Source organism: Equus caballus, chromosome 12 (assembly GCF_041296265.1).
Source record: "Equus caballus isolate H_3958 breed thoroughbred chromosome 12, TB-T2T, whole genome shotgun sequence".
NCBI lineage: Eukaryota > Metazoa > Chordata > Mammalia > Perissodactyla > Equidae > Equus > Equus caballus.
Genome location: NC_091695.1, coordinates 40970460 through 40983649, shown reverse-complemented (window position 1 = coordinate 40983649; position 13190 = coordinate 40970460). Strand labels below are relative to the sequence as shown.

Genomic DNA, 13190 nt, shown 5'->3' with positions numbered 1-13190 from the left:
AGCACTCTGGCCCCTTTCCCGCCCAGCAGCTGCATGGACAGTAAGCAGTGGGACAAGCAGAATCCCCAGCCCACCAGCCCTTGCTTTGATGACTCCCCTTTCATGTGGCTCTTGGACTTGATTTTTTGACACCCTGAACAGGTTGGATTAGGGGAAAAGCTACAAGCTCCAGAATGGGGTCAGTAATGTTTCTTCCTTTCCCAACCAGCACAGCTCGGTTAGTCACTGTGCTAGCCCCACCCAAATTCTTTTCAGCTGACAGCGCCCAGCCAAGTCTGCCTGCTCAAGGAAACAGGGCTGTGATGTTGTTTCAAGGGGATGGCACTGTCTGGACCAACTGAGATCACCTGACTCAAGCCAGCCACTCGTAGGTGTCCAGTGTCCAGTGGGGTCCAGCCCGAAGGGCTCCAGCCAACGGGGAGGAGGTCATAAGCTAAGCTAATCCCGTTATCTTCCTGCAGAGTGGAGGAAGGGGAGTACTTCTCTCTTTGTCCCACTGAAGCGAGAGGAAACTGGAGTGGAGCTGCTGACAGAGGCTGAGTCTCCACTGGGGCAAGACCGCATTGCTGTGAGAGTGGCTGGTCTACAGAGATGCCTTAAATCCTGACTAGTTGTCCAGTCTTGTTCCAGTCCACCTGTATCCTGACCATAAAGCTCTCTTTTTTTAAGAGCCTAGAGAAGGTAAGTTACTGGTCCTCGCTTCCCGGCCCACATGCCCCACAGTGAGGATGCTAAGCGCCATCGTCACTTCCACCCACGGCATCCTTCCCAGTTTTCCCAGGATGTTACAGCCCGTAAGTGGCTGTCAGATACTTATTTGGGGCTTTGGGCGGGGTAGCACGCTGGTGTCTAAAGAAGCACCCCCTCCACAGCCAGGCAGTAGCGGACTTTGGGTTTCCACTGGGTTTAGAATGTGTGTTTCTGAACTGTGGGCAAGAGGGAGGAAGTGGAGTGGTCTCTTGCCATATTCCTGGCCCAGCAGGCTCACGGTTTCCAGTGCGGGGGGAATGCGCCTCTGATGACATGTTCTGCCTAGTTCCACGGACTTTGAGGCTGGTGGAAACGTTTGTAAGTTCTGGTCATGGTCAGTTCCAGTTTTCGGGTCTCCTTGGAGCTCCTCCCTTCTTCTTGAAACTCGTCCACTTTGGCCTTGCTCTCTCCATCCTGACTCACCCCCATACCCACCTGACTTCACTCGTTCCTCTCCTCTCTGACCTGACCTGGGACTTGGTGATTTTTGACCACGCCCCTGACCTCAACCATCACCAAATCCTTCTGAATCTACATTCAAACTCTGATTTCTCTTCTCTCTCACTGATTTCCAGGCCTGCTTGTCTACTGGGCGTGTACCCTGGCCCTACTTGAAGATAGAACATTTTTAATGTGAACTTTGATTCATATTTATTTATTTTATTACAGTATAATTGTGATTCATGTTCTTATTTTTTTAGGTGAGAAAGATTGGCCCTGAGCTAACATCCGTTGCCAATCTTCCTCTATTTTTTATGTGGGATGCCGCCGCAGCGTGACTTGATGAGCGGTGGCGTGTGGGTCCGCACCTGGACCAACCCTGGGGAACGCAGGAACTTAATCATCACGCCATTGGGCTGGCCCCCTGTGATTCACAATTTTAAATATTTGTCTGCCTGGGCAGGGACAGAGGGAAAACGAAACTGAAAAGGAATAGAAGGCTGGACATACAGATGGCAACACACAGACGCAGTCTTGACACAAGGATGGCTCCGGTGAGTTCCCACTCAGCTTTTATTTGAAAAACAATGACTCTGTTAGTGGTGATATGGGGGGTTTTCTTGTTGGTCTGCAACTCTGGGCACGGGTAGTGCTGAGGCCTGAGGGCCCGGCTACCTGGGGATGGCAGGTGGGGAAGGGGAAAGAGATGAGGAAAGGGGTGGGCTGCTCTGGGTTGTCCTGATGGGGCAGGGATGGTGGGCTCAGAGAAGGCAGCCCCTGCCCCACTGCCCAGGCCCCCCTCCTCAGCCACACTGTCCTCGGTAGGTGGAATGAGCTGGGGAAGGAGGGGCAGGAAAATGGCTCACAGCCGTGTGGGACCATGGTGGGGGGCTGTCACAAGGGTCTTCTCATCCCCCCTCATCTCCCAATAGCACCAGTGTCCTTTTCCCTCCAACTCTTTATTCCTCTTCCATATGTCCCTTCTTCCTTCCGGTTCAATAATGGCCGCATTCCAGAGTGATCCTTGCATCTTGACACCCTACCAAAGGCTTTTATTTCATCTTCTTAACAACCCCGTGAAGTAGGAATAATTACTCGCAACTTTATCACCCAAGAGGCAGAGAGGGCATTCAAACCTAGGCGGGTCTGACTCCACAGCCATTACTATTTTTTTTCTTAACTAATTTCTTTAATTCCAAAATAAACACATGAATACATTTTCCTTGTTAAAAAAACCCAAAAAACAAATCAAAACCCAAATTGAAACTATTAGCATTAAAGCTTCCACCATCCCCATTTTTGGTCAAGTTGACTCTTGACTCCTGGCGTCAAAGGCCTTACTCTCAGCCATGTCTCCCCACCAGACTTCCGGTCGGCTGGCATCCTCCCCTCCCAGCAGCAGCTCAGTCCCCCGTCAGGGTCCAGCCGTGTGGCCCTGCTCAGCTGAGTCAGGGGGAGGGTGGATGCCCACTGGCCTCAGAGCATTCCTGAGAGAGGACTCCCTTGGCAAGGGCGTATCTGCACTCTGAGTGTGATGGGTCAACATACCTCCTGCTCATGTAAACTCCAGAGGGCGCTGCCCCTCCACCAATGCCCGCCACTTCCCGTGAGCCCCAGCCTGGCTCTTGGCCTGGAGCTCAGACTTCAGTGGCCGCAGGCTTGACTGCGACATTCTGGGATTGTAATCTTCAGACTTGGTTTCAGTCTTGCTCTTCTGCTCATTAGGGAAGGATCTTTGGCAAGTTCCCTAATCTTCCTGAGATTCAGTCTTCTCGTCTGTCAAGTGGGGTAATGAGAGTTCTTACTCAGGCAGTGATGCATAACATGGATCGCGTGTTGAGCACTGTGTCTGGCATGTTGGGCTTTGCGTGTTGGAGCTCTGTAACTGACAAGCATCACGCAGGCCCCCGTAGGAGGCGGGAGGCCCTTTATGGGGTATTTTAGGACTCCTGGGAATCACACACTCACTCGCTGGCACAGACATGCACTGTGCATAAGATTCGCTCACACCCAGCTTGCGCACACCACTCCACCACACTCCCACGCTGCACACCCGCCCACACTGCCCCTCATGGACACCCTCTCCATCTCTTCCTTGTCCTCTGAGGAGCTCATTTCCAGCCCAGCAGCCTCAGTAAAGGACGGGCCTCCCACTTGTGCGAGGAGGGCTCCCTCCTCCCTGATTCCTGCATGCGATGAACGGAGGGAGTCTGCAGGCTGGGCTGGGGCTCCTTGCAGGTCAGGTTCTAGAATGTTCCCTGGGAGGACTCACCTCTGCCTGTCTCTGGTTTTTCTTTCGCAGACAAAACCGAGATTAAGACTTGGAGACCTGATTGAGATTTCTCGCTTTGGCTATAAGCACTGGGCCATCTACGTGGGAGAAGGCTATGTGGTCCACCTGGCTCTCGCAGGTAAGGATGGTCCTCTGTTTAAGCACAAGGGTTGAGGTGGCGAGTGGGAACAGCGGCACAATTATGTGCTTGTTCTCACTTCCGTGCCTGCCATGGTAGGCACTTAGCAGCCATTTGCTGAGTGAATCATGCTCTTTCCTGCAAGGTGTACGAACTGCAATTCTTCCGAAGCAGTGAGCTCCTGGAGAGAGAGACTGTTGACCTTTATCCCCTGAGAGAACGGGGTTTAGTTCCAGCCAACCCACTCGGGAGGGTTGGGCTGGGAACCTACCCTTCATGGGTCCAATCTCCTATGCATTTGCTGTTCTGGAGGGACAGACAAGAGTAAGAAGCAGCTGTTCCCTTCGAATAACTGACAGCTGGCTGCATAGTGTGATGGAAGGAGTGTGGGTCCCTCAGTTAAACAGAACCAGTTCGGAACCCTGGCTCCGCTCATCGACTGTGTGAGGCGCACACGTGGCTTCACCTCGCTGAGCTCAGCTGCGCCCTCTGTCGAGCAGGGAGAAGAATCTACCTCCGGGGTTGCGGAGGTATGAGAGGAAGGAGGGCGCGGGAGACGGGCGCAGGGCTTGGCCGTGGGCTGAACCAACCTCCCTTTCCTTCTGGAGCATCGTGCCATGGAAGAAAACGCAGAAACGCTGGAAACCATTCAATAGCAGGGAACTGGCCAGATACAATAGATACCTGCAGATAGTGACATGGTCTACAACCATTAATAGCAGCTGTACAGCGAGTGTATGTATATACACATGCACACATATATATACACACGTGCATATATATTCAAATTCAGTTCTTAAACACTTAGGCTAATGCTGCTATGCAACCTACTCAGGGGCTTCCCGGGTGTAATCTGAAACTTGCCCTCCGTCCTCGGAGGGCAGGGAGAGACCGCAGAAAAAGGCAGCCCCACTCCCCCACTCCAGATTGGTAGGTGGCGGTTCAATAAGGAAGGGCACTTACTCGTGAGGCTTGTCTTGTGTGGCTGCAAAATGAGTAAATCTCTGCACCTGCCGCCACATCTTAAAAGTTGACATAGAGGCTTTCACTGGGCTCAGTCACGTGCCCGGTCTAGATAGTCTTCTCACCACATTTCCCTCTCAACGCTGCATCCCCGGAACACCTTCGGAGAGCGGGGGAGGTGAGTGGGATGCACGTTCCACAGACAGGGGAGGGGGCGAGGAGCCTCCAATTGCCCAGGTCCAGCTCAAGGGTCCACTGGCCGTCACGTCTTCTTGATGACCCCCCCAACAGCTTTTTGAGGAATAATCTACAAATAGTAAACTTTACCCTTTTTCATATACGGTTCTAAGAGTTCTGACAAATGCTTACGATCACGTAACCATCACCACAAAACAAATAAAGAAGAGCTCCCTCACCCCACCCCCACCGGAAGTTCCCCCATGCCCCTTGTCAACCCCTGCACCCCCAGGTCCCACACCCTCAGCTCCTGGCAGCCTGTGATCTTTTTTCTGCCCCTATGGTTTTGCTTTTTCCAGACTGTCATAGGAATGGAATCATGCAGAATGTTGCCTTTTGTGTCCAGTTTCTGTCACTTAGCATAATGCAGCTGAGGGTCGTTCATACTGTGGCGCGTGACAGTGCTTTGTTCCTTTTGCTGCTGAGTACTAGCCCACTGTGTGGGTGGGTCACCCTCTGTCTATCCACTTCCAGCTCAAGGATGTTTGGGTGGTTTTTGATTTTTGACATAATTATTAGAGCCACTATAAATATTCCCATATAGGTTTGTTTTATATATTTGAACATAGGTTTTCATCTCTTCTGGGTAACATCTAGGGTTGGGATTATGGGGTCGGTGGTATGGCAAGCGAATGTTTGGCACAAGAAATTGCCACTCTTGTCAAGTTCCTCACAGCAATTAGGAGGGCGCCCTCTGCTGGCGAAAGGAAGAAACCCGTCTCAGACAGAGGGAGGCTGAGGGCAAGGATGGGAAGGGAGAGGAAAAGGGGAAAGAGGGGGGCATTGGGGGAGACTGAGGGGTGGAGCTAAGGGAGAGAGGCGGGGAGAGGATGAAGGAAAGAGATGGAAGACTAAGGGGCAGAAAAGGGAAAATTAGAAGCTGAGAAGAAGAGACCGGGGGTTGAGGGCTCCTGAGGGGCAGAGATGGAGGAGACAATGTGTTTCTTCATGAAAAAGAGTAAATTCTTGACGATATATTTTTATGCCTATGTTTCTCTTGTTTCCTCCAGTGTCCCCTTCTCTTTGTGGCTGCCCTTTCTGGTTTTCCTTGGCAGAGGGTCTCCCCGCCCCATCCCTGCTCCTGCAGCTGGCATGAGCGGGGGCAGAGACATTTTTTAAAATGCCCTTTGAAAAGAAAATAAAATCCAGTGAACTAAAGTGTCAACATACACATACAAATGAATTTAGAAGCTGGTCATTAGATGAATTGACTGTTCAGAGACTGACATTACACCAAGAGGCTTTCTGTGAGCCAGGCTCGTCCAGCAGGTCCATAGCCCCAACCTGAGGGTTCTGGGGGGATCACTTCGCCGTGTCATTCCAGCTTCCCTGGGTGAGGCAGCAGGCCAGGGTCCCCTTTAGAAGTGAATCGGAGAATTTAGATCTAGGACAGTGTGCACCCTCCCGATTTAATTTGTAGATGGTAAAAGTGGGTGAGAAGAGAAGGGACTTGCCTGAGCCACACAGCAGTGAGCCAGGGCTGACCCTGGGCCCTGGATTCCCAGGTCAGGCCTCCATCCTGCTCAGCGGCTTCCTTTCCTACTATTTCCCAATGCCACCCTCGCCTGCCGGCCCCACGGCTCTGGCTCAGGGAGGCCCAGTGACGGTTTCCAGGCCACAGGCTAGCGAGGGGAAGCTGGGATGAGGACCTGCGTGTCTTCTGCCTCCTCTCTTTGCCCTGCACGGCTCTGCCTTGACCTGACTCTGTCGGGGACGTCACGTGGTCCTTCAGAACAACTCATGTCCTTTGCTTTAGAAATGAGGAAACCAGTGCCCAGGGACTTCTGGTGACTTCTCCAGAGTCACCCAGGCTGGAGTCTGACTTGTTCTTGAGGCCAGGCAGGATGGCCAGACCCTTCCTCAGCTCATCCTTATTGATGGTGCCAAGGGCATTGGGGCTGCCTGCTGGGCCCACTCTGAGCCCCTGTGGGCCTGCCCGGGTCAGACTCCCTGTTTCTTCTGTGTGAATCCACAGATGACATCGCGGGAGCTGCTGCCTCCAGCATCATGTGCACCCTGACTGAGAAGGCCATAGTGAAGAAGGAACCGCTGTGTGTCGTGGCCGGGAGGGACAAGTACCAGGTCAATAACAAACACGATGACAAGTACCGGCCGCTGCCTTCCAACAAAATCGTCCAGCGGGCGGAGGAGCTGGTGGGGCAGGTGTGGCCCTACTCGCTGACCAGTGAGAACTGCGAGCACTTTGTGAACGAGCTGCGCTACGGAGTCTCCCGCAGCGACCAGGTGCGTCCTCAGCCCGTGTCCCGTCCCCTGGACTCAGACCGTTCCCTCAGCTGACAGTGGCTGGGTGTCAGCCTGGGCTGGGCTGGGGTGGAGACAGGGGCATGAACAACACAAAACAGCAGAGACAGAACCCTGTCCTTGAGAACGTCACTGTCAGGGTGGGGACGAGGGTGGGAAGGCACAGCAGACCAGTGCAGTTAGAGGGCGATGGCCCAGGACGTGAGTCGCAGAATGATGGTCAGCCCCGTTGCCGAGCCCTGCCTGGCCACCTGGCCCTGAGGTGAACCCTTCCCACAGCCCCAGAGGCAGGTGCTATTATGCCTGCTTTAGAGATGGGGAAACTGAGTCTCACAACACTTGAGTAGCTTGTCCAAACTCACTGGACAATTAGGTATTGAGTCTCTAGGATGCGACTGCCACTGTGCAGCGGTGGGATTTGAACCCAGGTCTGTCCTGCTCCCAAGGCCTTGAGCAAGGAAGGCTTCACAGAGGAGGTGACACCTGAGCTGAGTCTGACTTCATTCTTTTGATTAATCTGAAACTGGAAAATAAGCTGGAGATTACCAGGGAATAGGGGCAGTGAGAAGTGTAGGCAGAGGGAACAGTGTGAGCCGGGAGGAGAAACAGCCCAGGTCATGTCAGGCAAACTTTTTCTGTGAAGGGCCGGATGGTAAACGTTTGAGGCTCTGTGGCCCAGATGGTCTCGCCGCTCTGCTCTGCCGTGGTAGCTTTGTAGCACAAAAGCGGCCTCGGACAATACGTAACTGAAGGGGCCAGACCGTGCTCCAGTAAAAGCATTTTCACAAAGACAAGCGACAGGCTGGATTCGACCCACATGCCGTAGTTTACCGACTCCTGGTCTAAATTAATGTGAAAAACCACGTTTAGGTGATGTCAGGCATTTTAAAAAATCATAAATACAAAATATTTCAAAGGATGGAATTTCTGATACATTGTACATGGTGTACATGCTTTAAGTACATATTTTCCTCATATCTTTGGAAGTGCACGTTTAGCTCATTCAATTAATGAAAAATGTCTGCATGTAATTTAAATAGCCAAGCCAGGCAGTATTGTCAAACCAATCAGTCAAACTTAATTTCTTTTAGAAAAAAAGGTGACAAATTTTTGTCAAATAGACATGTTAAAGCATATTTTTACGACAACTGTCTGACTTCAGAATTTGAATCTAAAACACTAGATGGATAAGAGGGAGCTTCCCAGGAGGTGGGTTTGTGGTGACATATTTCTCCCTGAAGTCCTGTCTGTTTGGGAGCAGAGCATTCCCGAATCATCCCTACTGGCATCCAGGAAGGCTTACACCTTAGGCCATGCACTGTAGATGCAGGATGGCTGAAGGTTAGGCTTCTTTTGTAAGTCAGGAGAAGGGCTCTGGTGAAAGGGGAGGTGGGCAAGGAGAACCACCCTGCTGGAAATGAGGACCCCAGGATGGAGCCCGGGCTATTAGCTGAGGCACCGTTCCTGGCCCCGGGGCCCAGTGGGAACTGCTCCAGGGTGCCGGGCAGTCACCCTGCTGATGGGGTCCCCCTCCTTTTAGCTGGGGAGGGTAGACCTGCCTCTGGTAGGGAGGGGTGGCAGGCTGGGGGGTGGGGCTGAGCTGCCGTATCATGCATCTAAAAGCTTGCCCAAAGGCTGTGCTGAAGCCCCCAGGATCAACGTGGGAGACCCCAGCTTTTCGAGGGTGGTTGGCCCTCTGCTGTGCTTCTGAGGGGTTAGAAGTCGAGACAGCAGGAGGGACTCAGGGGAGGCGGGTCTTTTCATCCAGTTAATGTGCCCCTTGCCCCGCCACCCCTCTTTCTGAACTCCTTCCACTGCAGGTAACTCATTAGCTTACCTTTCTTTCTCCCTCTCGCTGCTTTGTCAACTTAGAAAGAAAATTTGCCTGTTATTTTATCTCAAAATGAGTTTGCTCGGGAAAAGCCAAAAGAACTGTAACTCAGGATGTGCATGCTACGGCAGAGCACAGGCAAATCTGGAAAAGAAAGGAGAGGAGCTGCTTTTATAGAGAAAAGGGGCGGGGGGGGCGTGGGGAGGGGCCTTTCTAAAGGAAAGTCCATGGGGGGAAAGTAAGAGTGCAGGGCGGCAACAGCTTCTCATTGGCTGAGCTGTGGCATTTCTCATTGGCTGAGCTGTGGCGTTTCTCATTGGCTGAGCTGTGGCATTTCTCATTGGCTGAGCTGTGGCGTTTCTCATTGGCTGAGCTGTGGCGTTTCTCATTGGCTGAGCTGTGGCGTTTCTCATTGGCTGAGCTGTGGCGCTTCTCATTGGCTGAGCTGTGGCGTTTCTCATTGGCTGAGCTGTGGCGTTTCTCATTGGCTGAGCTGTGGCGTTTCTCATTGGCTGAGCTGTGGCGTTTCTCATTGGCTGAGCTGTGGCGTTTCTCATTGGCTGAGCTGTGGCGTTTCTCATTGGCTGGGCTGTGGCTTTTCTTACTGGCTGGGCTGTTGCACTTCCTTCAGTAGTAAAGCAGCTTTATTTCCTGTCCATCTTTTCCCTTATTTGGTCTAAGTGACATGCGTGACAGGGCATGAGAGCTCCCCCTACAGGCCTTCCTCACTCCAATTTAGTTAAGATTTTTTGAAATTAATTTCCACTCCTCTTCTGACTCTGCCTGTCTAGACTCTCCTCTGTCCGCCTCCTTCTCTGTAAGAAAGTGGACTTGTGAGAAGGGCAGAGCTCTCGGCACAGAACGACTCCATCCGAACTTCTGCGCTAGAGACGACCAAACTCTAGCAGGGCTTCCAGCAACAGGAGGCCACATCCGTAGGGTGACCCCAGCTCCCCTTAAATGCCTGCCTGGAAAAGCTCCTGCTGCCAGGAGAACTTACTGTTCCTTCCAGCCAACGTCTGAGGATGGGGCCATGACCTCCCTGTCTTAGAGCCTTTACTTAAAAGGGGCTTACAGCTATGAATCCCGCCTCTGCCCCTGTGAGGTGTACGTGTATCTCCTACAACTCAGAAGCTCTCCCTCCGGGACCTGGAAGCCATTCCCTTGAATGTAGTCATTAGGAAGGACCAGCCCGTCCCCTGTCTCGTGGGAGGGTAGAATCCTAACTTCCGTATTTGCCAACTAGCAGACACAACTGGCCTAATCACATTTACACTGACCAATTCTTTACAGTTTTTCACTTCCCTGGCTGTGAAGGGCTTAAGTGTGTCTGCTAGGATGTCAGGCAGCTCTGGGCTCTGTCACTTGCCAGCTGTGTGGCTTTGTGTTCCTTACACTGTCCATCCTCAGTCTTCTTCTCTGTACAGTGGGAATATACTACGGTTATAAGTAGGGCTGTTGGGAAGATTAAGAAAAATACGGTGACTGTTAAGTGCCCAGCCCAGTGCTGACAGCTGGAAAGCAGCCATTCTCGTGGACTTTGCTGGTCCCCTGACACAGTGATGTGGGCAGGGTGGGCCCACAGGCTCCCACCAGCTGTGCCAAGTACACTGACGCTCAGGGATCAACCTTATGTCTCTACTGCATCGTGTGTTTTTTTCAGAGTGACCACCTCCTTTATCAGAGCCCTTTTCCTATCAGATCACAAGTGTGGTCATCTTATTTCATAGAAGCACAGCCTCAGTGCTACTCATAGTGAAGACATTTGTTCAGCAGACGAATCTTGAGTGCCTCCTTTGCCTGGAGGTGGGCTGAGTGAGTACCTGGGACTCCGAGAACAATCCAGGCGCGCTCTCTGCCCTCAAACCCTGGGTAGTGAGAATTCACAGGGCTGATTTCTCAGCTTCACACTTGCTTCAAGGTGCCCAGTTGGCCAGCCCTGACCTGGAACATCCGGGCACTGCCCCTCTGTCATTTCCACAGCCATTCCTTGAAGGGTTATTATGCCTTAAATCCCCACAGGGGGATCGAGTCTCTATTCGAGTCTCTATTTCACACCTACAGCTCCTTCCTCCTCTCATTCTTTCCCCACCGGGCACCTCCTCCCCTCTTTCCTTGGTGGCTTGCCCTCTTGAGATCTGCCCTCCTTGCCCATATTTGTTCACTCTTTGGTTCCGTTGAAGAGAACAAGGGCCAGAGGGGTCGTTCCTGAGATGAAGGTTCTTGGTGTATGTATCTGTGGTCAGACGCCTGATGCTGAGTGTGACCCCTCCTCTCTTCTGCTGCAGGTCACTGATATGGTCACGGCAGTAGGTGTGACAGCAGGCGTCCTAGCGGTAGGCCTGGCTGCCGCAGGCCTCATCGGGATCCTGAGGACCAGAAGCAAGCGGGAAAAGCAATAAGGCCAAGGAATTGCCCTGAGAGCAGCCCGTTTTATGGAGAAATCTGGCTTGGCCAGCAGGAATGGAGTTTGGTTTATTGATTTCACTCTTTGTGATCATTTAGATTTATTTTAATGGAGCTAAATAAAAGTGCTGGAAGGTTTTATTTGGGGAAATGCGGGCTAGCGTGAACTCTATTGAAGACACAGTTGGGCTCTGGTATGGACTGAACGTTTGTGTCCCCCCAAATTCATGTTGAAGCCCCAACCCCCAATGCAATGGGACCTGGAGGCGGGGCCTTTGGGGGATAATTACCATTAGGTCATGAGGATGGGGCCCCCATGACGGGATTAGTGTCTTTATAAGAAGAAGTGGAGAGACCAGAGTGCACTTGCACTCTCTCTCTCTCCCTTTCTCTCTCTCTCTCTCTCTTTCTCTCTCTCTCTCTCTCCCCCCTCCATGTGAGGACACAGGGAGAAGGCAGCCATCTGCAAGCCAGGAAGAGGGTCTTCCCAGGAACCAAATCTTGATCTTGGAATATTCTGCGCCCAGAACTGTGAGAAATAAACGTCTGTTGTTTAAGTGACCAAGTCTGTGGTATGCTGTTATGGCAGCCTCCAATTCTGATACCAAATTCTAGTGTCTGTGTGTGTGTGTGTGTTTTCCACACACCATCGAGCAATTCTCTAACACCAGCTGGGTGACCTATAATTCAACTCAGTTCTGACTCCAGCTGCTGGGAGATGGGTCAATTCCACAGCTTCAGGGTTCAGTCTTACAAGACTGCCCCCCCCCCCCCACCGGATGCATAGGGCAGGGTATGTGGGAAGGGGCACGGAGCTTCCATGTTCTCTGAGCGTGTCACTCTCCCCAAATCTCCACAGCTCATCCACCCAGAAGATCTCTGGACCCTGGATTTGCGGTTTCTAAGGAGGCTTCAGTACATAGGCTGATTGGTTAAATCATTGGCCATTGGTGATTGAACTCAATCTCCAGCCCTTCTCCCCTCCTTGTCCATCACAGTTCTGTCTCTCCTGCCCCTCGTGTATCCTCTACCATATAAAGCTTAGGGAGGTTAGGGAGCAGGATGGAAAGTTCCAACCCTCTAATCACATGGTTGGCTCCACTGGCAACCAGTTCCTTAGGTGACCTAGGGGCTTTCCAAAAGTCACCTCAGTAACATAAAAGACACCTTTATCATTCTCACCGCTTATGAAATTCCAAGGGTTTTAGGAACTCAGAATCCGGGATAAAGACTAAGTATATATTTCTTATATAAGTCACAATATCACACAGCTGGAGCTGACTGATACAGGCTCCTTCCCAGCTACACGGAGGTGGGTCCCAGCTAGTCACTGCTTTTCTTAGTTTTCTCTTGGTGGGGCTGTGTTCTTTATGTGATGTGAGGATACGCGAGGGGCAGGAGGAGACAGAACTGTGATGGACAGAACAAGGACCATTGGCCTGCCAGGGACTGGGGCCTCATCACCTGGAATTGTGTGGAAGATTCCCGGCCATGAATGTGACTCAGCCACCCCCAAGTCTCTGATCCCACATCCCCTCCTGTGGTTTCTCTTCCTGCATCAGCTCAGCTCCATCTCTCCAGCTGCCTCTGGTTCTCCCAGGTCCAGTTCCTGCTGCCTGTGGGCAAGAGAATCCGATTGGCTTGGCTTACCACATCCTAGCTAAGCCTACGGATTTGCTGCCGTAGGGTCAGGTGACCCCCACTAGGCCAATCAGCTCTGCCCAGTGGGGCGGGGTCACATGGTTCCAACCTGACGAGAGGCAGTTTCACTGGGAGGGGACTGTGGGTGAGCCCAGCGTGAGTGACACACCCGCTACAGGGGCTCAGGGGAGGCGCCAGAGCCAGCACCAGTCTTTGGCCCCTCAAGAGCTGCTGGGAGCCTGGGTCTT

At 52.2% G+C, this 13190-nt stretch overlaps 1 protein-coding gene across 4 annotated transcripts; it reads left to right on the top strand.

Annotated features, from left to right (window-relative positions):
- Positions 1 to 238: 238 nt before the first annotated feature.
- On the top strand, positions 239 to 11862 carry LOC100053989 (phospholipase A and acyltransferase 2). 4 transcript variants are annotated; one of them, XM_070230058.1, is made up of 7 exons: positions 254 to 367; positions 462 to 681; positions 1655 to 1745; positions 2917 to 2979; positions 3494 to 3602; positions 6778 to 7046; positions 11184 to 11862. In XM_070230058.1, the coding sequence occupies exons 3-7, from the start codon at positions 1704 to 1706 to the stop codon at positions 11295 to 11297; spliced, it is 597 nt and encodes a 198-aa protein (XP_070086159.1). In that variant the 5' UTR covers positions 254 to 367; positions 462 to 681; positions 1655 to 1703; the 3' UTR covers positions 11298 to 11862. The 4 variants fall into 4 exon arrangements, with proteins under 4 accessions (XP_005598320.2, XP_070086159.1, XP_070086158.1 ...); XM_005598263.4 differs by lacking the exon at positions 2917 to 2979 and having other exon boundaries at positions 239 to 367; XM_070230057.1 differs by lacking the exons at positions 254 to 367; positions 462 to 681 and adding an exon at positions 939 to 1068.
- Positions 11863 to 13190: the final 1328 nt, after the last annotated feature.